Source organism: Lontra canadensis, unplaced genomic scaffold (assembly GCF_010015895.1).
Source record: "Lontra canadensis isolate GAN:19392208 unplaced genomic scaffold, GSC_riverotter_1.0 scaffold46, whole genome shotgun sequence".
NCBI classification, from domain to species: Eukaryota; Metazoa; Chordata; class Mammalia; order Carnivora; family Mustelidae; genus Lontra; species Lontra canadensis.
This window is the reverse complement of record NW_022631040.1, coordinates 14,534,357-14,556,736: the sequence shown is the minus strand read 5'-3', so window position 1 is coordinate 14,556,736 and position 22,380 is coordinate 14,534,357. Positions and strand designations below refer to the sequence as shown.

The following is a 22,380-nucleotide window of genomic DNA, read 5'->3' as shown; positions in this document are numbered from 1 at the left end:
GACCAGGGCCAAACCCCTTCTCTACCACTAACTTCATTCCATCTACCACTAAATGACTGACCGAGGGATAATTACTTAACTCAAGCTTCATGCTTCTCATCTATAAAATGAAGTAACACTCTTCACTACTACATACAATTGACAGTTAGGAGAATCTTAAAACATATAAAGTGTTTACCTCAGTATGTTGCATATGATAAGAGCTCAATAAATTCTGACCACTACTTTATTTGTATTTTTATTTAAGTTATTCACATTACAGCTTCAAGATTCAATGAAAACATTATCTCTCTCTTTTTTTAAAGATTTTATTTATTTATTTGACAGATAGAGATCACAGTATGCAGAGAGGCAGGCAGAGACAGAGAGGAGGAAGCAGGCTCCCTGCTGAGCAGAGAGCCCAATGTGGGGCTCGATCCCAGGACCCTGAGTTCATGACCTAAGCCGAAGGCAGAGGTTTAACCCACTGAGCCACCCAGGTGCCCCGAAAATGTTATCTCTTCAAGAAAACCTAATCCCCTAGTTTTGTTTAGATATCCTTTCTCTTTACTTTTTTAAAACTCAGAATATATCTCTACAAACAACCTTCCATACTGCACTGGTCTGTCTTCCCCTCTCTAGCCAGACTTCCTAAGAGAATTGTTTCTACCTTGTTTCTCTACAACCCACCAGAGCCACTGACACAGAGAAAACATATAGTAGCATCCTGCCACAGAACTAAATGAGCAGGCCATTTAGAAAACATGGGAAACACTAAATTCAAAAGTTGTGTTCAGAACAGGATAGTGGCATAGTCCAGTCTGGTAGAATTCTTTCCTAGGATATAATGGCAGTGACCTACGCAGAGACATAGTTTCTGAATAAACACACAGTTAAACATTTTTTTCCTAATTTAGAGTCAGGAAGCATCACAAAGTACAAATATAAATCATATCTAATCATTTATAAATTGTCTTTTTGGAACAGAATTACATTCTGTAATTAAGCTCTAAATTACACTGAAAAACCAAAAACATGTCATTACTTTTCAGACCAGATAAAAATTACTCAGCAGTAAATTTCCTACCCCCTGGAGGATTTCCATCACCAGTCAATTCTCAGTAAGGAAGCCATGGCAACAACACAAGTAACTCAGACTTAACTGGAAATAATCAACACAGATATGAGAAAAAAAACAACAACAACAACAACAACCTTATACAAATTATGCCAAGAACCCTAGGCCAAATTCAAAAGCCACAAATGTCAGCATTATTCTACTAAAACTAAAATTTCAAAAGCTAAGAGGAAACAGTAGCAACTGCTTGATTTTACCCTCAAAATGGACAAGAGAAAATCAAGTTCGATAATGTATGCAAGTGCGCTCTGTAAACCACAAAATTATACAAACACATGAGTCACCACTGTTAATAACTTTATTATATTTTCATCACCTAAGAATTTCTTTTTCCAATTTTAAATTTTCCAAATTTCCTAAACTTATTTTTTCTACATTTTGTGTATACCAATAATTCATCTTACCTATTTTCTTTTTTTGTTGTCGACCAGCTGACTCTGTTATTGTTTCCTTCTTCTTTTCCACTGTAAACAACAGAGTAACACAGTAAAAATTAATTATGTATTATACTAAAGAAATACAGGCTGCTTTATCACAGTTGAACCAACAAAAGCAGCTCACAAGAAAGTTGCACACTGCCTTTGATTATGGTTATGAGCAAGTTAACTGATCTGCTCCCACACCTGCTGACAGGAGAAGGCAGACACAACAATCTAAGACCAAGACAACAATACTGGAAGCATCATCAACCAAACACTCATAAAGGATTGCATAAGGACACAATAATAATAACTAAGGGAACATAATAAAAACGAAAATGGCTTTTAGACCAACAGCTGAGGGTGATTGCCATAGGCTGAGTCTAAGTACGATTTTCAAATTCTGTTCTCTCAGATAATTATGGTTAATTATAGTACCAGTCTCATATTCACTATAAAAGGTAGGAATTCATTTATTCAGTTATTGGTTCCTAAGTAATCAGCACTGTTCTAGATAGATGAAAACATAAACATGATTCTTGCCCTCTAAAGAGTATCTTGTGAGGGCAAATAATTGAATAACAATTTTATTTTAAAGATTTTTATTTATTTATTTGAGAGAGAGACAGTGAGAGAGAGCATGAGTGAGGAGAAGGTCAGAGAGAGAAGCAGACTCCCCGCGGAGCCGGGAGCCCGATGCGGGACTCGATCCCGGAACTCCAGGATCATGACCTGAGCCGAAGGCAGTCGTCCAACCAACTGAGCCACCCAGGCGTCCCTTGAATAACAATTTTAATACTGAAAACTGACAAGACAGACATATGCATTAGGGAAGGGAGATCAACAGAGTCAAAAAGCTAAAACCGGGGCACCTGACTGGCTCAGTCAGCACAGCATGCGACTCTTGATCTCGGGATTGTGAGTTTGAGCCCCACGGAGGGCACAGAGATTACTTAAACAGACAGAAAAAGCTAAGACCAACTTCTTTGTATGCATGTCAATTAATATGATGATAGAGTAAAAATAACCTTTTAAAGAGAAATAATCAATATATTTATATTTTACATTTACTATCTTTGACCTATATACCTATCATAGTCCACCTATGAATGGACCAAGAATAGGAATGTCAAAAATTACCTTTACTTAGTTTATTTACTTTCTTTGTTCCATATAGTATCTTAGCATACTTCCTTTACCAGCAAACAGTACAGTACATGTGTTATTTCTAAAAGTTGCATTAAAGAGAATTGGCAGGTAAGACTTTTTCTCTTGGTACATTAATTACGCTACCTGCATTCTAAAATTGGTATTACTACTTTAACAAAGAGATGTAAAATTCGATTTGACTCCAATATTGCAAGTGAAACAGTAAAGTGCTGACTAAAATAAGTGTGTGTGTGAGTTTGTGGTTTCAATATATGTACTCGTGTCTAAGTACATGTATTCTTTTATGTAAATGAAAAGATAAAGCATGACATATACCTATGGGAAAGAAAGAGATTTAGAGTGAAACTACTAGTATGAGATCATAAAAGGAAATTAAGTCAAATTCTACAAGATGTTACCAAAATAACATTTTATTTTTTTTTAAGATTTTATTTATTTGACAGAGAGAGAGAGAGCACACGTAGACAGAGAGACAGGCAGAGAGAGAAAGAGAAGCAGGCTCCCCGCTGAGCAGAGAGCCTGATGTGGGGCTTGATCCCAGGACCCCAAGACCATGAACCGAGCCGAAGGCAGAGGCTTAACCCACTGAGCTACCCAGGCACCCCCAAAATAACATTTTAAAAAACGAAATGGACAGAGATGCTTGGGTGGCTCAGCCAGTTAAGCATCTGCCTTTGGCTCAGGTCATATCCCAGGGTCCTGGGATCGAGTCACCGCATAGGGCCTTGTTGCTCAGCAGGGAGCCTGCTTCTCCCTCTGTTTGCCACTCTCCCTGCTTGTGCTCTCTCCCTCTCTGACAAATAAATAAATAAAATAAAATAAATAAAAATAAAAAACAAAATGGACAGAAAACACTGAATGTTTTACTCTTTATCAGATATACTATTAGCCAAAGAAACAAAAAATATTTCTTTCCCTCCCCAGAAGGACCCCAACATAACTACTTAGCACTTACCCATAAATGCATAAAAAGCAAAAAGGCTAGAGAACAGAAACGTAAGATGGTACTGTGAACATTAACCTGGTCTTCTAGGGGACTGGGCTGAGGCTAGATCACTCTGCTCTAAAGAGCTATCTATGGATAAAGCAGGGCCCAGAGTAGAAGATCTGACCCTTCTGAAAGACTAAATAAGCTTTTGAGAGCCAAAGAATGAGCAGGAGTTTGCCAGACCAAAAGAGAAAGTAGTTATTCTAGTCAGAGGGAAGAGCAGATAATGCGTGGACCCACGGCAGGAATAAGGAAGCCTCGCCCAGAGGATGGGAAAAGGGCCCGAGCGGCTAGAGAATAGAGAGCAAGGGATAACGGGATACAGGATGTAGTTGCAGGGGAAGAGAAGACACACCCAACCACACTGGACCTTGCAAGCCCCGCCTTTCTCCTAAAAGCAGTGGGGAAAGACACAGTATTTTGAGAAGGGCAAGTAACATGATAAGATCTGTGTCTTGAAAAATTACTTGGGATGCACTGTAGAGAAGAAATCTGAGTGGCTGCAGGGAGACCAATGAGGAGGCTACTGCAGTAGATCACCGGGAACATGACAGTTTAGACTAAGTGGTGGCAGCAGAACTGGAGGGATGTGGAGAGATCGCAAACTTCCCCAGAGGAGAACAGTAACAGGGCTTCATGGTGGACTGCACACACAGGGTGAGAGAAGAAAGTATTCAAATCAGCAAATATTTATTAAACTTTTACTGTGTGCCAGTCACTGTTCTAGGTGCAAAGGCTGTATCAGAACAACAAAAACGCTCTCCTAGCGGGGGGAGATAAACAATAAACAGTAACACAATACACAAATAGATCCTGTAATATATTAGAAAGTGACAAAAGCCATGGGGTGGAAGGGGGGGAATAGAGCAGGGTCCAGGAGACCAGGAGCAGCAGCGGTGGAGATGAGCAGGCTGCAGTTTTAAAAAGGGTGGCCAAGTTAAGATTCACAGAAGTGAACTTTGACCAAAGATTTGAAGAAGGTATGAGGGTTAACTAAGCAGATATCATAGAGAACATTCCAGACAGAGGGAACAGAGAGTAGAAGACTCGGAGCACTGGAGTGTGGCTGAGGCACAGCAAGGAACTGCAGGGTCAGTGTGGCTGAAGCCGAGTGTGTAAGAGGAGAAGAGTGTCAGAGCAGTAACGGGGGAGGCTCCACAGGCCGCTGAAAGGACTTCGGCTGTTCTTGAGTAAAACTGGGACACCATCACAGGGTTATGAGCAGGAATGGGATATGATCTAACAGGCTCTAAAAAGGATTATTCTGGATGCCTGGGTGGCTCAGTTATTGGAGTATCTGACTCTGGATATCAGCTCAGATCTTGATCTCAGGGTCCTGAGTTCAAGTTCTGCACTGGGTTCCACACTGGGTGTGGAACCTACTTTAAAAAAAAAAAAAAGAATTATTCTGGCTGTTATCTTGGGAGCAGACTATAGGGAAACAGGAACACTTATTAGAGGTTGCTGCAGTAATTCATGCAAAGGATGGAGGTAACTATCAAAGGAAATGATGGATAATGGTCAGACTCTGGATATGTCTGAAGGTAGCCCAAAAGTATTAGATGCGGGGTGTGACAGAAGACTTAAAGATAACGGCACAGGGATTATGACCTGAGCAAGTAGAGAGATAGACTTGCCATTGACCAAGATCCTGAAAAGTACAAATGAAGCAGTCTTTTTTTTTTTTTTTAAGATTTTATTTATTTAGTTGACAGAATGAGAGACTACAAGCAGGAAGAGAGAGAGGAGGAAGCAGGCTCCCTGCTGAGCAAAGAGCCCAACACGGGGCTCAATCCCAGGAACCTGAGACCAGGACCTGAGCCGAAGGCAGAGACTTAACCCACTGAGCCACCCAGGCACCCCCAAATAAAGCAGTCTTAAGTGAGGATAAAGTATTCAATTTGGACATGCTGGGTTTGAAATGTATATTCAACATTACAGTATAACTGACAAATTGATACGTGAATCTTTATTTGAGCATAGTTGACACACAATATTAATTTCAGGAGTACAACATAGTGATTCAACTCCTCTACACATTATGCTATGCTCACCACAAGTGTAGCTACCATACATATATCCTGGTAATACAATGTTATTACCAGGATATATGGATCTTGCATTAAGGAGAGAGTGCTAGGGATATAAATTTGGGAGCCACTGCCAAATAGAGTACATGGCTGAATTCACTAAGAGAGTGAGCGTAGGGGGATAAAAACAAATTTGGGGTGCCCAACAAGAGGTTGAGAAGAGGAACCAACAAGGAAACAGCAAAAGGATGATGGGCAAGGGGCGTCTGGGTTGCTCAGTCAGTTAAGAGTCTGACTCTTGATTTCAGCTCAGGTCAGAGCGGAGGGATCAAGACCCACCTCAGGCCTTACGCTGGGCATGGAGCCTGCTTAAGATTCTTTCTCGAGCTCCCTCTGCCTTTCCCCAACACTTTCTCTAAAAAAAAAAAAAAAAAAACCTGCAAGGTAAGAGTAAAACCAAGAGAGTGTGGCATCCTGAAAGCCAAGTGAGAAAGTGCATCAGGGTTTCCGGCTTGCACTGTGAGAAGCATGGAGGTACTATTCGTCAGGTAGAGAAATACCGGAGGAGGATCATGTTTGTGAAGGTGAAGATAACGAGCTTGGATTTTAATATGTTGAGGTGATTTATCCACACATGGGGCTTCCACGGCCCCTCACAACTGAATGGGATCTCTTCTTTGGAACCACCACAGCACATAACTAGTACTTCTCGTGTCCCTTGCTCCACTGCCATTTGTATCATGCATTTTGCATAAAAATATCCAACGCTGCATATAACTCTACGTAACGTAGATTCAAATCGGATTCATCTCTATTCCTACAAAGTTTTTGCATCAGTTGGTGCTCTTATTTATACTACTAATCACAAATGGTCGCTATGTGGATCAAGTGAGATACTGTAAGCAAGAAAACTTTGAACCCTTACAAAGACATAAAGACATGTCACAAAATACAGAAAGTCAGAGGAATTTTAATATACAAAAGTTATATTTAATCTTTATAAGGCAGAAAAGAACACTGAAAGCCACACCGAGCCTAGGAAGAACCATTCACATTATACCCCCAGCAGCCCCCTCAGCTGTGTCCTGTGGAGTTCCTGCTTCACTCAAAACCACAAACTGGACCTGTTCTTAACCTTTTATTCAAACTCTCCTTCAGCCACCTCACACAGAAATTTGCTTCATCCCTGAAGACACCGGTCACCTGGATACTAACCATAATGACCTGTTGTTCTCCAAACACATCTTCTCACTACGATTTCCATATTTTTGCACATATCCTATTTTCTTCACCTGGAATTCCTACCCCCAGCTCATTCTCTACCCAAATTCTAACTATCCAAGAAGGACCACCAGGCCATCTGCATCACAAACACTTCCACGGCCCCTCACAACTGAATGGGATCTCTTCTTTAGAACCACCACAGCACATAACTAGTACTACTCGTGTCCCTTGCTCCACTGCCATTTGTATTATGCATTTTGCATAAAATTATCCAACACTGCATATAACTCTACATATCCGATTCAAATTCCCATAAAGTTTTTCCATCAGTTGGTGCTAAAACATTTACTGTATACATGCATTCAATGAACCTGATGTGTTGAAACTGTATCTGAAGGATGTTGCCATACTCACGTTTTTTACTCTGTTTTTCCACCTCCGCTTTCAGTCTCTTGTACTTGTCCGTCCTGTAAACCAGGACCCAGGTTATACCTGAAACATCAAAAGCAGCATGCTAATAGAAAAATGTCTGTAAAGGTCACAGCAAACTTACTGGTGGTGATGGCTGGGTAAGGAGGGATTTCAACTTTTTGCTTTATATTCACCAGCAGTTACCTTTTTCCCAAATGTTAAGACAACGGACTCTTCAACCAAAATAACGGAGACCTGATAGGAAGGTGTCTCCACAAATACGCAAGCGAAATCGACCCCAAACCGAATTCCACGGTGCCCCCCACCCGCTCCTGCTCCCGAGCGCCCCCCGGCTCAACCCCAAGCAAGCAAGGCTCGCGACCACTCCCTCGGTGGCGCGAGGGTCCCCAGGCCCAGGATCCTTCTCGTGGGGGCTGATCAAACGTCAGAGAAGCAGCCGCTCTCACCCTCGGCGAGGAGAGCCGTGCACACGGAAATGAAAACGATGAGCAGTGTGTCCGCGAACATGGTGCTCATCTCGCACTTTCAACTCTCTGCACTCCCACCCGCCAGGGGGGAAGCGCTCGAGAGCCTGCAAAAATTAAACGACAACGACTTTCCCTGGATTTCTGGGCCACCGAGCAACACTCTCTGACAGACTAGAGTCACACTTCCGCTTCCGGGGTACAGCGCCGGAGGGGCTACTTCCGGAGAGAAGCGTGGCCCAGCGAATCTGGCGAGAACCCAGCGGGCCTGGGGGCTGGGGCTCAGACCGAATCTCGCGAGAGCTGGGACAGGCGCTTCCGCGACGGAAGTGGGATGATGGGACTTCGCCTGGTGGCGCTTGCTGTGGAGGCTGCTGGGCGCTCACATCTCGGCGGGAATCCACTTGGGTGCACTCGGCTGCGCTTCTGCTTCAGCCCTACCTCTGAAACCGTTTAGGTAGTTTACTGAACGCCCCCGTCAGAGGCAAGGCCACGGATTTGGACCTGGGGACGCCGTAATCAGTCGTGGCTGCGGGCTCCAAGGAACTTCCGCCCTAGCGAAGGAGAGAAACTTGTACATATGGTGTGGTTAGGGTTTTAATAGCGGTATGGCCAGAGCGCTGCGGTGACCCAGTTGACGCGGTGGTCGGAGAAATCTGTTGAAGAAGTCGAAGCAGTGCTTAGAGTAGTAGGAGTGCTTGGCGGGGGCGGCGCGCAGAGACACGTGGGTGCTGGAGAATACGCGGTGTGTAGCGGGGCCGTGAGTGATGTGTCTGGAGGACGGGTCATGAACTCAAATGCCTCCAGTGGTTGCGTGTAAGTGATCCTACGCAGGCTGGACAGAAGGAAACGGTGGGAGGTACTAGCGTGTAAGGGAGCGGTGATTTTATTCGAAAATAGCAGGTGGTACGCGTATCCAGGCAGTTTCCCTGGGAGAAGGAGCACCCAGTTTTCGTGATCTTCCCATTTTCCAGGAAAATCCAAAAATCCTGTTTTTACGTGAAAGAATTGATAAATGCTGGTAACTCATTCAAGTTTTTAAATGCCGCATAGGTTAAAGGAAATGTCTTAGAAGCTTGGTTTCAGCCTGTGTAGAGGTTTTCAGCTTTTTAGGCTGATTGTGTTTGTGTCGGTGTATTTGTGTTTATGAAAATTTGGAAGCTGGCCAAGTGTCTTCCCTTGACTTGTACTTTCTATCATTGGTTCTTTTCTCTTAAACTCCAGTGTACTTAGAGTTCTTTTATAACGCTTCTCTGTGTGTGTGTGTGTTTTACAAGGCCTTTTAGTTCTATGTGCATTTTTTGTCTCTAAGACTTAGCAGCAGAGAGCCCGTCTCTCTTTTCTTTTCTTTTTTTTTTTTTTTTTTTTTAAAGATTTTATTTATTTATTTGTCAGAGAGCGCAGGCACGCAGAGTGGCAGGCAGAGGCAGAGAGAGAAGCAGGCTCCCCGCTGAGCAAGAAGCCCGATACAGGACTTGATCCCAGGATCCTGGGATCATGACCTGAGTCTAATGTAGTGGCTTAGCGCCCCAGTCTGTCTCTTTTTAATAGTGAATTTCTTCTGGGGCACCTGGGCGGCTCAGTGGGTTAAGCCTCTGCCTTTGGCTTAGGTCATGATCTCAGGGTCCTGGGATCGAGCCCTATATCCGGCTCTCAGCTCTGCAGGGAGCCTGCTTCCTCCTCCCTCTCTGCCTGCCTCTCTGCCTACTTGTGATCTCTCTCTCTGTCAAATAAATAAATAAAATCTTTAAAAAAAATAGTGAATTTCTTCTGTGTCAGCCACAGTGATAGATACTGTAATGTCAAAGAGGGTGACTAAAATACTATTTCTGACTTTCAAGGTTCTCCTTGAATGTTATACATTACATAATAAGGTATAATCAGGGTATTCCTAATGTTATGGGAGCATTAGATGAGGGCAAAATTGGTTCTTGGAGGAGTTGGGGAAGGCTTCACATTTGAGCTAGATCATAATATGACTAAAAAGTTACGATAGGGTAGGTTTTTATCACTCATGGTAAATATTGAAGCACAAAAAGAGCATGTCTGTCTTTTTTTTTTTTTTAATTGAAGTACAGTTGACAACACAATGTTACATTAGTTTCAGGTGCACAAGGTATGATTCCACAACTCTGTTAAACTATACTCACCACAAATGTAGCTACCATCTGTCAAGAAGAGCATGACCTTTGAAATCAGACCTGGTTTTCAATTCTAGCTTTGCCACTTAATTGATTTCTGTCCTTAAGCATCTTATTTAGTCCTTAAGCCTGAGTTTCCTTATTTGCAAAAATGGTAATAATAAAACAGCTGCATAAAACTTACAGAGATTAAATGAGAAAGGGTATCGTATACAGTATTTAAAGCCGTGCCTGATACAGTTGATCAAATCCAACATGCTGTTGATTGAAAGATGAAACAGTATTTTATATACTACTCGGAAAGAAAAACAACTAGTTAAACCATGACACACCATTGATTGTAAGATGCATCCTATTGAGAAGTGTTTAAATTTGGGGGGAAAAGTATCACAATCAACAAAATACAGTAATAAGAGGTACTTTAATTATTCCTATGTTGAAAGTATACTACAAAACTATGGGCTGCTGGGATAACATTTCCTTCTCTCGGGCAACAATATTGTGACCCTCTTCCCCTCACTGAAGAACAGTACTAGAGGCAATTTAAGATAACATGTTTTCTACATTTACTGTATTCCTTTATCATATTTCCAAGTTCTCTAAGCTTTCAGTTGTATTAATTTTTGGATTTCAAAAGTTTTCCGCACAAGGACCACTATTTCTGACCTTACTGTCCGTTACAAGACTTTTGTCCTGGGACTTCCCTTTTACCCTTCTCTGGGGTAGGATTCACTATTTGATGTACCCGGGTCTGCCCCCTCCCGCTTTAGTTTATACTTTATGTTGTGGTACACCCTCAAGTCACTTGTGGAAGGTGAATGGGAGCTAACCCTTCAGTGTGCTTATTAGAAGTGTTAGTAGTAATACTATTTGTAAACAGATATATAGTATTAGGCTGGGCATCGTAAAAGATAATGAGGGAAATTAAGTCCCTGCTTATAACAGGTATAAATGGGTATGGGCAACTTCTCAGCCTCACTTTAAATTTGTAGAGATGAAAGTGCCTGCCTTCCAGAGCTGCTTTGAGGTTTATATAGAATGAGAGCAAAGTTCTGAGGTCAGACTACCTATCTTCAAATCTTTGTTTCACCACTCCACTAAATGTGTAATTTAAGCAAATCCTTTGACTGCACTCTGCCTTGTTTTTTTTTTAATTACGTAATGGCATAATAATAATAGTGCCTAAGGGGATGCCTGGGTGGCTCAGTTGGTTAAGCAGCTGCCTTCGGCTCAGGTCATGATCCCAGCGTCCTGGGATCGAGTCCCACATCGGGCTCCTTGCTCGGCGGGGAACCTGCTTCTCCCTCTGCCTCTGCCTCTGCCTGCCATTCTGTCTGCCTGTGCTCGTTCTCTCTCCCTCTCTCTCTCTGACAAATAAATAAAAAATCTTTAAAAAAAAAATAATAATAATAGTGCCCAAGTCCAAAGGGTCTTTTTTTTTTTTTTTTTAATTTATTTTAGAGAGTGGGAGTGCGAGGAGGGGCAGTGGGAGAGGAGAGAAAATCCCAAGCAGCCTCCTGGATGCGGAGCTGATCCCACAACCCCTAGATCACAACCCAAGCCAGAATCATGAGTCAGACACCCAACCTACTGAGCCACCCAAAGGATTTTTTTTTTTTTAAAGATTATGTGAGGAAAGTGTTTAGAATAGTACCAAGTCTCACATTAAGTGTTAACTGTTATTATTATAATTAACTGTTATTATTATTAGTTGTATTAAACCACCCAGCTCATAATCTTTGAACAAGTTTTTTCATTCTCTCCATTTTCCCTGGATTCTTGTTGTCTTCAAAAGCTTCAGTTACCATTTGTCTACTGGTGATCCATAAAATAGTAACTGTAGCCTGTTTCTTCCCTGATTTTCATACCTGATATCTAACTGCCAAGTGGGCATTTACATTTGGAAATTCCAAACTAAACCTCTGCAGTTTTTTGTTTTTTGTGTTTTTTTTTTTTTTAATTTGACAGAGATCACAAGTAGAGAGGCAGGCAGAGAGAGAGGGGGAAGCAGGCTCCCTGCTGAGCAGAGAGCCCGACGTGGGGCTCGATCCCAGGACCCTGAGATCATGACCTGAGCCAAAGGCAGAGGCTTAACCCACTGAGCCACCCAGGGGCCCCCAAACCTTTGCAGTTCTTTTACTCAAACCTCAATCTTCCCTTCTTATTCTCCTAATGAGTAGCACCATCATGTACATAGTCTTTCAACCCGGAAAACAGGAACTATCCTCATTAACTCCCTCTTCTTTATCCTACACATCTAATCACTGACTGTGATCAATTCTCTCTGCTTCATTTCTCTTTTTTCCCCACATCTTTCAACTCCTACTATACTTCAGCTCAGGTTACCATTGTCTTCCTTTGCATCACAGCCTTCTAACTGGTTGGTCTCCAGTTACACACCCAGCTGTCCCCTCCAAACCATTCTTTTATGTGGCCAATAGTGCTCTTTCTTGAATACAAAGATTTTCCCCACTACACTGGCAGGACTAGATAAAGACCTTCAGAAACTAGCACTGAAAAGATTATGAGGATACTTCCCAAAATATACTTTAAAATAAAAGAAATGCTAAAGTGAAATGTGAGTTTATTACCTTTGGGAGTAATTATTTTTTCAAATAATTTTCACTCCATAAGTGTGTATCCTAGCTATGTGTCTAATCTGCCTTTTGGTTAATCCAGCACTGTGTTTGAGGATAGAGACAGGGTCTCATTTACTTCTGCATCCCCAGCTTTTGGAACATGGCCTGGCACAGAGAAGCTTCCCAATATAGAGTGAATAAATGATACTATTGGGAGAGAGAACAGTAGGTTGGACAAATATCTTGGAAGATATTTCCAAGATGGAAATAATTTCTTTCATCAGTATTTTGTAATTTACTGGGGATAAATTGCAAATGGGGATTTTAGCTGGACCTTGAAGAAAAAGTGAAATTAGGATGTGGAAGAAGTAGTGATCAAAAGCATTGAATTGGGAATGAGAAAGAGGGAGGACATCATAGCTTGTGTTTAGTTGAAACAACCAATATGTGTGAAGAGGCTGTGTGTTTAGTAGAAATAGAATTTATTAGGTAAAGTGACTGGATTATATCTGTAAGAGGTACATGGTTGAACTTCAGGAGATCCATAAATCTGAAACTGTAGACAGAACTTTGTATGTGCATTTTTTCCCCTGAATTAAAGATTCATAGTTTTTACCAAATTCTCAAAAGAGTTTACAAACCAATAAATGTTAAGTTGTATTATTTTTGAGAGACTGTATTATTTTTGAGAGACTTATATTTGAGAGACTGAAAAATCTTAAGGTTAATGCTATAACCAGTTAGTGTTAAAAAATTTTTGCTACAGTACTCCTTAGGAGCAGAAGGGAGGGAATGAGAGCCTGAGATGTGGAGATAGAGCCTGAAGATGGGGACTTTTAACCGTATATGTGAATTTTGTGTTAAGGGATTGGTATCAATGTTTCTAATGACCAGGGAACTCTTAATTCAGGGCTGCTCCTTTCAGTTGGCAAAGAGTTGGGGCATCAAATTGGTAAGGAAAAATTAAAATTAATCTCTGTTTGCAGATGACATGATCTTATATGTAGAAAACACTAAAGATTCCACATAAAAAAGCAACTGTTGGAAGTAGTAAGCAGGGGCTCCTGGGTGGCTCAGTCGGTTGCGCATTCAACTCTTGGTTTAGGCTCAGGTTTTGATCCCAGGGTCATGAGATCAAGCCCTGCTTTGGGCTCTGCGCTAAGTGCAGAGTCTACTTGGGATTTTCTTTCCCTCTGCTCCTGCCACTACTCATGCATGCGTGCTTTCTTTAAAAGAAATCTTTAAAAAAATAAAAAAATAAAAAGAATTAGTAAACAAATTGAGCAGAGTGGTAGAATACAAAATCCACACACAAAAATCAGTTGTTTTTCCTTAACAGTGAATAATCCAAAAAGGAAATTAAGAAAACGATTCCATTTGCAATAGCGTCAAAAACAAAATACCTACAAATAATTTGAACCAGGAAGGCAAAAGATTTGTAGACTGAAAATTACAAAATACTGATGAAAGAGATTAGAGAAGATGCAAATAAATGAAAGGCATTTTGTGTCCATGGATTAAAACACTATTTCTAAGATGTCATTACTACTCTAAACAGCCTACAGCTTCAGTGCAAGCCCTGTCAAAATTCCAGTATTTTTTGCAGAAATGGAAAATCCATCCTAAAATTCCTATGGAACCTCCAAGTATCCGGAGTAGCCAAAGCAATCTCGAAGAGAAAGAATGAAGTTGGAAGTCGCGCACGTCCTCTTTTCAAAACTTAATTTCAAGCCTCTGTAATCAAAAAAGTATGGTACTGGCATAAAGACAGACATATAAACCAGTGAAATAGAATAGAGAACCCCCCAAATAAAGCCTTGCTTATATGATCAAATGTTTTTCAACAAGGGTGCCAAGACCATTCGGTGACTAAAGGGCAGTTTTTTAAATAAATGATGTTCAGAAAACTGGACATCCACATACAAAAGAATGAAGTGAGAGCTTTATGCCATATACAGAATGGATCAGAGAACTTAAGCATAGGAGATAAAACTATAAAACTCAGAAGAAATCACAGGGGAAAAATTTTATGATGTTGGATTTGGCAATTTATTGGATATGACACCAAAAGTGTGGGCAACAGCAAAAAAATAATAAATTGGACTTTATTGAAATCTAAAACTTGTGCATGAAAGGATACAATGAACAGAGTGAAAAGTCAATTTGAGGGACACCCGAATGGCTCAGTGGGTTAGTCCACTACCTTCGGCTCAGGTCATGATCCTGAGGTTCTGGGATCAAGTCCCGCATCGGGCTCCTTGCTTGGCGGGGACCCTGCTTCTCTCTCTGCCTCTGCCTGCTTCTGCGCTCGCTCGCTCTCTCTCTCTCTCTCTGATAAATAAATAAAATCTTAAAAAAAAAAGGCAATTTGAGATTGAGGAAAATGTTTGAAAATCATACACTGATAGTAGATTAAAATCCAAAATATATGAAAAACTACCAACTCAACAACAGCAAAATAAGCCAAAAATGAACAAAGGACTTAAATAGACATTTCTTCAAGGAAGATCTACAAATGGCCAATAAGCACGCGAAGGGATGCTCAACATTACTAATTAGGGAAATTCAAATCAAAACTACGAGATGCCACATCAAACCCAGTAGAAAGGCAGTTATTCAAAACAAAACGAAATAATCTGTTGGCAAAGATGTAGAGGAATTAGAACACTTTCGCATTGCTAGGGGGCACATAAAATGGTGCAACCACTGTGGGAAAAAGTATGGTATTTACCCAAAATATTAAACAGAATTACCAAATGATAAGGGCACCTGGGTGGCTCGGTTGAGTGTCTAACTCTTGATTTTGGCTGAGGTCATGATCACATGAGTGATGGAGCTAGGGACTGGGAAGAGGGAAGAATGGACTTTTGTTTAATAGGTATGGAGTTTCAGTGTGGGAAGATGAAAAGTTTTGGAGATGGATGGTGGAGGGTGATCATTGCACAAGAACGTGAATGTACTTAATACCACTGAACTGCGCCTCTAGACCTAGTTAAAATGGTGAACTTGATGTTATATGTATGTTACCATAATTTTATTTTTTTAAAAGATTTGTTTATTTTATTTGAGAGAGAGACCAAAGCAGACTACGCAGAGCGTGGAGCCCAGCACAGGGCCCGATCTCACCACCCTGAGATCATGACCTGAACTGAAACCAAGAAACTGCCGCTTAGGCAACTTTGCTACCCAGGCACCCCATATGAGCACTCTTTAATATCAAGATCTGAAAACAACTCAAATGCCTATCTACAAATAGAGGAATAGATGATATAACAAATAAATTAGGAATAAAAGTGTATTCAAACAGCACTACAAATGAATGTATTGCAGTTATATGCCACAACGTGCATTAATCCTAGCAATATAATATTGAGTGGAAGGTTTAAGTCCTTAAGAATTACAGGATGTGGTAGACTTTGTATAAAGGTCATGAGTGATGCAATGGAGGATCAAAGAGGTGGATGTATATGTAAGTTCATATCTTAGTTCTCAAGTTGGTGGAGATTTCATGGATTTTTTAAAAAGATTTTATTTATTTATTTGGAAAGGGAGCATGAGGAGGGAGGGTCAGAGGGAAATGCGGACTCCCCACCAAGCAGGGAGCCCGATGTGGGGCTCGATCCCCGGACTCCAGGATCATGACCTGAGCCAAAGGCAGTTGCTTAACCAACTGAGCCAACCAACCAACTGAGCTTTCATTTTAAAATGAAAGACCAAATCAATGCTTGAGGGCCTTGAACACAATGATGAGAATGTGTCATGAACCAAGAATAATGATGAATCTAATTCTCTGCATATGAGCTATAAAAAAAAAAATTCCTCCTATATTCAACTCCCTATCTGTTATAAGTAAGAAGAAGAAAGTAGGGAAGGTGGGGAGTAATCTTTTAAACTACTTACAATGGGGTCACCAGAGTGGCCCAGTCACTTGAGCATCCAACTCTTGATTTTGGCTCAGGTCAAGATCTCAGAGTCATGAGACTGAGCCACCACCTCGGGCCTTAAGATTCTTTCTCTCTCTCTGCCCCCCACCCCAATTCTCTTACTTAACGCACTCTCTCAAAAAAATTTTTTTTAATAAATAATTTATTTTCAAGTAAAAATGGTACTCTAGGAAAATGTCATGTTTCTTTTGGAGCCTCAAGTACCCTGTGATTGCCACTTTTGCCTGGGGCATTTAAGCATCTCAATTTTAGAAGATCAGTGACAGTGGAAAGTCACCCAAATATCTTGAGCTTGGATGGGAATTTTGCAAAATAAGGAGTGTTTCTGTGAAAAAAAAATTTAGTCTGGCAACTTTACATAGGTTATATACATTCCTAAGAGAGATTGCTGTCAGAGAAACCAACTGTCAGGCCATCATCATGATGCAGTTTTCAAGTAAAGGGAGACTTGAACTAAATAAGTAGTATCAGCAGAAATTGCAAAGGAGCTAAACGAAGAACTTTTTGTACAGTGAAATAGGAATTCTTAGAACTAAATAAGATGAAGCAGGGGCACCTGAGTGGCTCAGCCAGTTAACCTTTGGCTTAGGTCATGGTCTCGAGGTCCTGGGATGAAGCCCTCTATCGGACTCCCTGCTTGGCAGAAAGTGTACTTCTCCCCTCACCCTCTCCCTCTGTGCGAGCTCGCTCTCTGTCTCTCTCAAATAAATAAAGTCTTTAAAAAAAAAAAAAAGGTGAAGTAAATAAGAATACTTCAGTAATTCTGAGGTTTCTGCCACAAGTATTTCTAAGTTTTATGTGACCCAAAGCTTACAAAATTCTAGGTACTCCCTTTAAGAAAAACAAAAGCGGGGAGTGCCTGGGTGGCTCAGTGGTTAAGTGGCTGCCTCCGGCTCAGGTCATGATCCCACAGTCCTGGGATCGAGCCCCATGTCGGTCTCCCTGCTCCTCCATGCTCCTTTAGAAACCTGCTTCTCCCTCTTCCACTTCTCCTGCTTGTGTTCCCTCTATCGCTGTGTCTCTCTCTTTGTCAAATAAATAAAATCTTTTTTTTTTTAAATATGGCAAAATCAAAATAGGATCAAAATTAGATACAAAAGTGAATACTTATTTGAAAGGGGCTAGTTCAAGTGAGGATCCCAGAAACTTAATTTCATTAACTTCTTGGCAAATACGTCTCTGGGCTTTAACCTGTATGGGGACAAATCTGACACAGTGGCTGGAAGGGCAGTCTTTTAAGAGAGGAAAATATAAAAACGTCAGTCTTGGTAATAAACTTCTGTAATATTAGCTAGAAGGGATCTTTGAAAAAAAAAAATGCCAAAACAAAGCCACCTTCCTTTTCCCATGTGCAAATCTGGCTCATCTTAATAGAAGCCTAAAATCTGATGTGATTTTCCCTATTACAAATGCACATTGTCATGCTTACTCAGCATGCCTCTATCTTTGGCCAGTAATTCACTTTTACTCACTATTTAGACTCTTACCCTTCACCTTAGTGGTTCACTTTGCTGCCCAAAAGACGTTGATTTCATTAATGGAGAAACATAAATAGTATAAGTGATACTGTTGACTGCCCACAGCTTCATTTCCCTGACTTCGGTCCTTTTTAGGAGCCCAGTCTTCAATTGACTTATGTACCTGGCAAAGGGCCTGTTTAGTGGGTACTTTCTTTTTTTCTCTCTCTTTTTTTTTAGAGAATGTATTTATTTGTCAGAGGAAGGGAGAGAGCACGGGAGGAGGGGGTTTTAGACAGGAAGAAGCAGGCTCCCTGCTGTGCAAGGAGCCCAATGTGGGATTCAATCCCTGTGTCTGAGCCAAAGGCAGCTGTTTAACTGACTGAGCCACCCAGGTACCCCTGTCTTAAGATATTTTTAAATGTTTCTTTCATTTTTTACTTTGACCATTGGTTGCTCAGTAGTATGTTGTTTAATCTCCGCATATTTGTGAATTTTCCAGTTTTCTTCTTGTAATTGATTTCTAGTTTCATACACTGTTTCAGAAAAGATGCTAGACATGATACTAATTTTCTTAAATTTATTAAGGCTCATTTCGTGACCTAACATATGATCTCTTCTAGAGAATCTTCCATGTGCACTTAAGAAAAGTATGCATTCTGCTGCTGTTGGATATAATGTTTTCTAAATGTCTAAGCCTACCTGGTATAACATGTCGTTTAAGTGCAATGCTTTCTTAATGGATTTTCTGTCTCAATAATCTACCCATTGTTGAAAGGGTTATTGAGGTCCCCTACTGTTACTATATTGCTGTTTCTTCCTACAGGTCTGTTAATATCTTTTGTATATATTTAGATGCTTCTATACTGGGTACATAAATATTTACAAATGTTGTACCCTCTTTTGGGTATATTATATAATGACCTCTTTTTGTTTGTTTGTTTCTTTTTACAGCCTTTGCCTTAAAGTCTATTTTACCTGATTTTAAGTATAGCTACTCCAATTTTCTTTTGATTTCCATTCGCATGGAATACCTTTTTCCATCCTTTCAGTCCACATGTATTTATTTGAGAGAGAGCATGAGTGGGGTGAGGAGCAGAGGGAGAAGGAGAAGCAGACTCCCTGCTGAGTAGGGAGCTTGAATCCCAGGACTCCAGGATCATGACCTGAGCCAAAGGCAATGCTTAACCGATTGAGCCTCTCAGGTGCCCCAGTCTACATGTATTCTTAAAGCTCAACCGAGTCTCTTATAGATAGCATATAGTTGGAGTTTTTTGAAAATCGATTTAGATACTTTATGTCTTTTCATTGGGGAATTTAGCCCATTTACATTTAAAGTAATTATGGATAGGTATGAACTTACTATTGTCATATTGTTCATTATTTTCTGGCTATTTCATGAGTCCTTTATTCCTTTCTTCTCTTGTTCTCTTTGTGATTTGATGATTTTCTATAGCGGTATGTTTAGAGTCTTTTGTCATTAACTTTTGTGTATCTGCTTACAGATTTTTGATTACTGTGAGGTTTACATAAAACAAAGATATTTTGCTTTTATATCGTTTTCCATTCAAATAATTTTCTTATGAAATGTCTGTTATACCACTCCCCCTGTTGGTTTTTTCTTTCCCAGTTATTAACTGCTGTACTTCCACAACACCCTTATTTTTGTCAGTAGCTTATAATTAGAGAGGTTCTCCCCTATTATTTTCCATGACTTTATGAAAGTCCTACACCTTTTACAAGAGATTTGCAATTTCACTTTCCAGACACTTTGGACTGAATTTGCAAATAAACTGATGGAGTCTGCTCAGATATGTTAAATGAGGAGGGATATTTGATGATTCATTTTATAAATGACTGGTTCATTGGTAAATATATGATAGGGAAACTTTTGCATCCTAGTACAGTCTCTTAACTGTGAGGACCTAGGTAATGAAACCCTGACTATTAAGGATCCCTTGCAGGCGTTTAGTAGGGTTCCAGTGAGGCTCATCAGAGATAATGGATGTGAAATGCTTAGCATCTGTTCCTGGCACAAGCAGAATTGATTACTTAATTCTTTGTGTTGCCAAGGTATACTATAATATCACATCACACAGTATTCTGATTACCTAATTGTTTATATAAGTGTATTTCTTGAGAGTCTTTGACTGCTAGAAGGTAGAAATGATTTTTTTTAAAAGATTTTATTTATTTATTTGACAGAGATGGATCACAAATAAGCAGAGAGGCAGGCAGAGAGCGAGGAGGAAGCAGGCTCCCTGCTGAGCAGAGAGCCCGATGTGGGACTCAATCCCAGGACCTTGAGATCATGACCTGAGCCAAAGGCAGAGGCTTAACCCACTGAGCCACCCAGGCGCCCAGAAATGATTTCTAATTCATCTTTTGCTCTTGATACTCAGTAAGTGCCTTGTACATGGCGAACATTCAAAACATGTTGAATGAGTAGGTAAAGGAATGAATGAATGGATAACTTCCTTGTCTTTTTTTTATTTTTACTATTTTTTCCATTATTTTATTTTATTTCTTTTCAGTGTTCCAAAATTCATTGTTTATGCACCACACCCACTGCTCCATGCAATACGTGCCCTCCTTAATATCCACCACCAGGCTCACCCAACCCCCCACTCCCCTTCCTTGTCTTTTTCTTCTTATGATAACATATCTCAGATTATCTATTAGCCTTCCACAAAAGAAATTTATTTTAGGCCATGAAGCTATTTTATTTTGTGCCTTTAATTAAAAAAATTTTTAACAAGGCAAATACTCTTGTACTGATACGGAATGTTCTCCAAGATACAATGATAAAAACAAAATGTAGAACAATTTGTAGCATATGCTATTTTTTTTAAAAGAAGATTTTATTTATTTATTTGACAGAGGGAGGGGGAGTGCACAAGCAGGGGAAGCAGCAGGCAGAGGGAGAAGGAGGAGCAGGCCCCCTGTGCAGCAGGGTGCCCTACGTGGGGGCCAGTCTCTGGACCCTGAAATCATGACATGAGCCAAAGGCAGATGCTTAACCGACTGAGCAACCCAGGCGCCCCTAAGGATAGACTATTGTTTTTTTTCCTTTTTAAAGATTTTATTTATTTATTTGACAGACAGAGCTCACAAGTAGGCAGAGAGGCAGGCAGAGAGAGGGGGGGATGCAGGCTCCCTGCTGAGCAGAGAGCCCGATGTGGGGCTCCATCCCAGGACCCTGGGATCATGACCTGAGCCGAAGGCAGAGGCTTAACCCACTGAGCCACCCAGGCACCCCATGCATAGACTATCATAAGCATATGTGAGAAACCCCTAAGAGTGACTGTTTTGGGGTAGCAACACTGGGAATACACATAGTAAAGATTTACTTTTTGGGGTGCCTATGTGGCTCAGCTGTTAAGCAGCTGCCTTCAGTTCAGGTCATGATCCCACGGTTCTGGGACCAAGCCCCGCATCAGGCTCCCTGCTCGGTGGGAAGTCTGCTTCTCCCTCTCCCACTCCCTCTGCTTGTGTTCCCTCTCTCGCTGTGTCTCTCTCTGTCAAATAAATAAATCTTAAAAAAAATTTTACTTTTTTACTGTATGCTCTTTCAAATTGCTTATTTTGTTTTTAATCTTGTGTCTATACTACCTATTTTATATAGGTATAGATATATAGATATAAATTTTATTTTACAAAGTTTGTACCATTTCTGAAACCTAAAAGGGTAAACAGAAAGGCTGAAATGATGTTGGGATATTACTAATTCAAGTTAGAAAAGTATGTAAAAATGCATATATACAAGAATGTAAGAGTTTAAAAATATTTTTTCAGGGTGCCTGGGTGGCTCAGTCAGTTGGGTGTCTGCCTTCAGTTCAGGTCATGATCTCAGGGTTCTGGGATTGAGCCCTGCATCAGGCTCCCTGCTGAGTAGGGAGTTTACTTCTCTCTCTCCCTCTGCCTCTCTCCCCTGCTCATGCGCACACACACTCTCTTTCTGTCTTAAATAAATAAATCTTTAAAAAATAATAAAGTAAAATAAAAATATTTTTCTTTGTCCTCATCTACCTGAAGGCTTACATATTGCATACTTTAAGTTGGCCCAAACATCACAGATATATAAAAATTGGATGGGATTTAACACTTAACTATTTTTCTAAGTGATTTCCACACACTTTGTCATATAATTTGGTTTTTCTGAGAGAACCTTTCACCTCTGGCCATACTAAGTTTTGTTTCTGTGCCTTTTTGTTCATCGTGGGGGTTTTTTGTGTATGTTTTTGAAGGTTTTTTTTTTTAAGATTTTATTTATTTGACAGAGATCACAAGTAGGCAGAGAGGCAGGCAGAGAGAGAGGAGGAAGCAGGCTCCCCGCTGAGCAGAGAGCCTGATGCGGGGACGCGGGGCTCAATCCCAGGACCCTGAGATCATGACCTGAGCCAGAGGCAGAGACT

At 40.7% G+C, this 22,380-nt stretch overlaps 1 protein-coding gene across 1 annotated transcript in view; it reads right to left on the bottom strand.

Annotated features, from left to right (window-relative positions):
• The window catches only part of TMCO1 (transmembrane and coiled-coil domains 1), a 45,528-nt gene extending 37,477 nt beyond the window's left edge, over positions 1-8,051 (bottom strand). The window contains exons 1-3 of the mRNA XM_032872984.1: positions 7,827-8,051; positions 7,363-7,440; positions 1,522-1,581 (exon numbers count right to left, since the gene is read on the bottom strand). Coding sequence (XP_032728875.1) covers positions 1,522-1,581; positions 7,363-7,440; positions 7,827-7,896 — 208 coding nt within the window. The 5' untranslated portion in view covers positions 7,897-8,051. The remainder of the gene's footprint in view (positions 1-1,521; positions 1,582-7,362; positions 7,441-7,826) is intronic.
• Between the last annotated feature and the right edge of the window lie 14,329 nt (positions 8,052-22,380).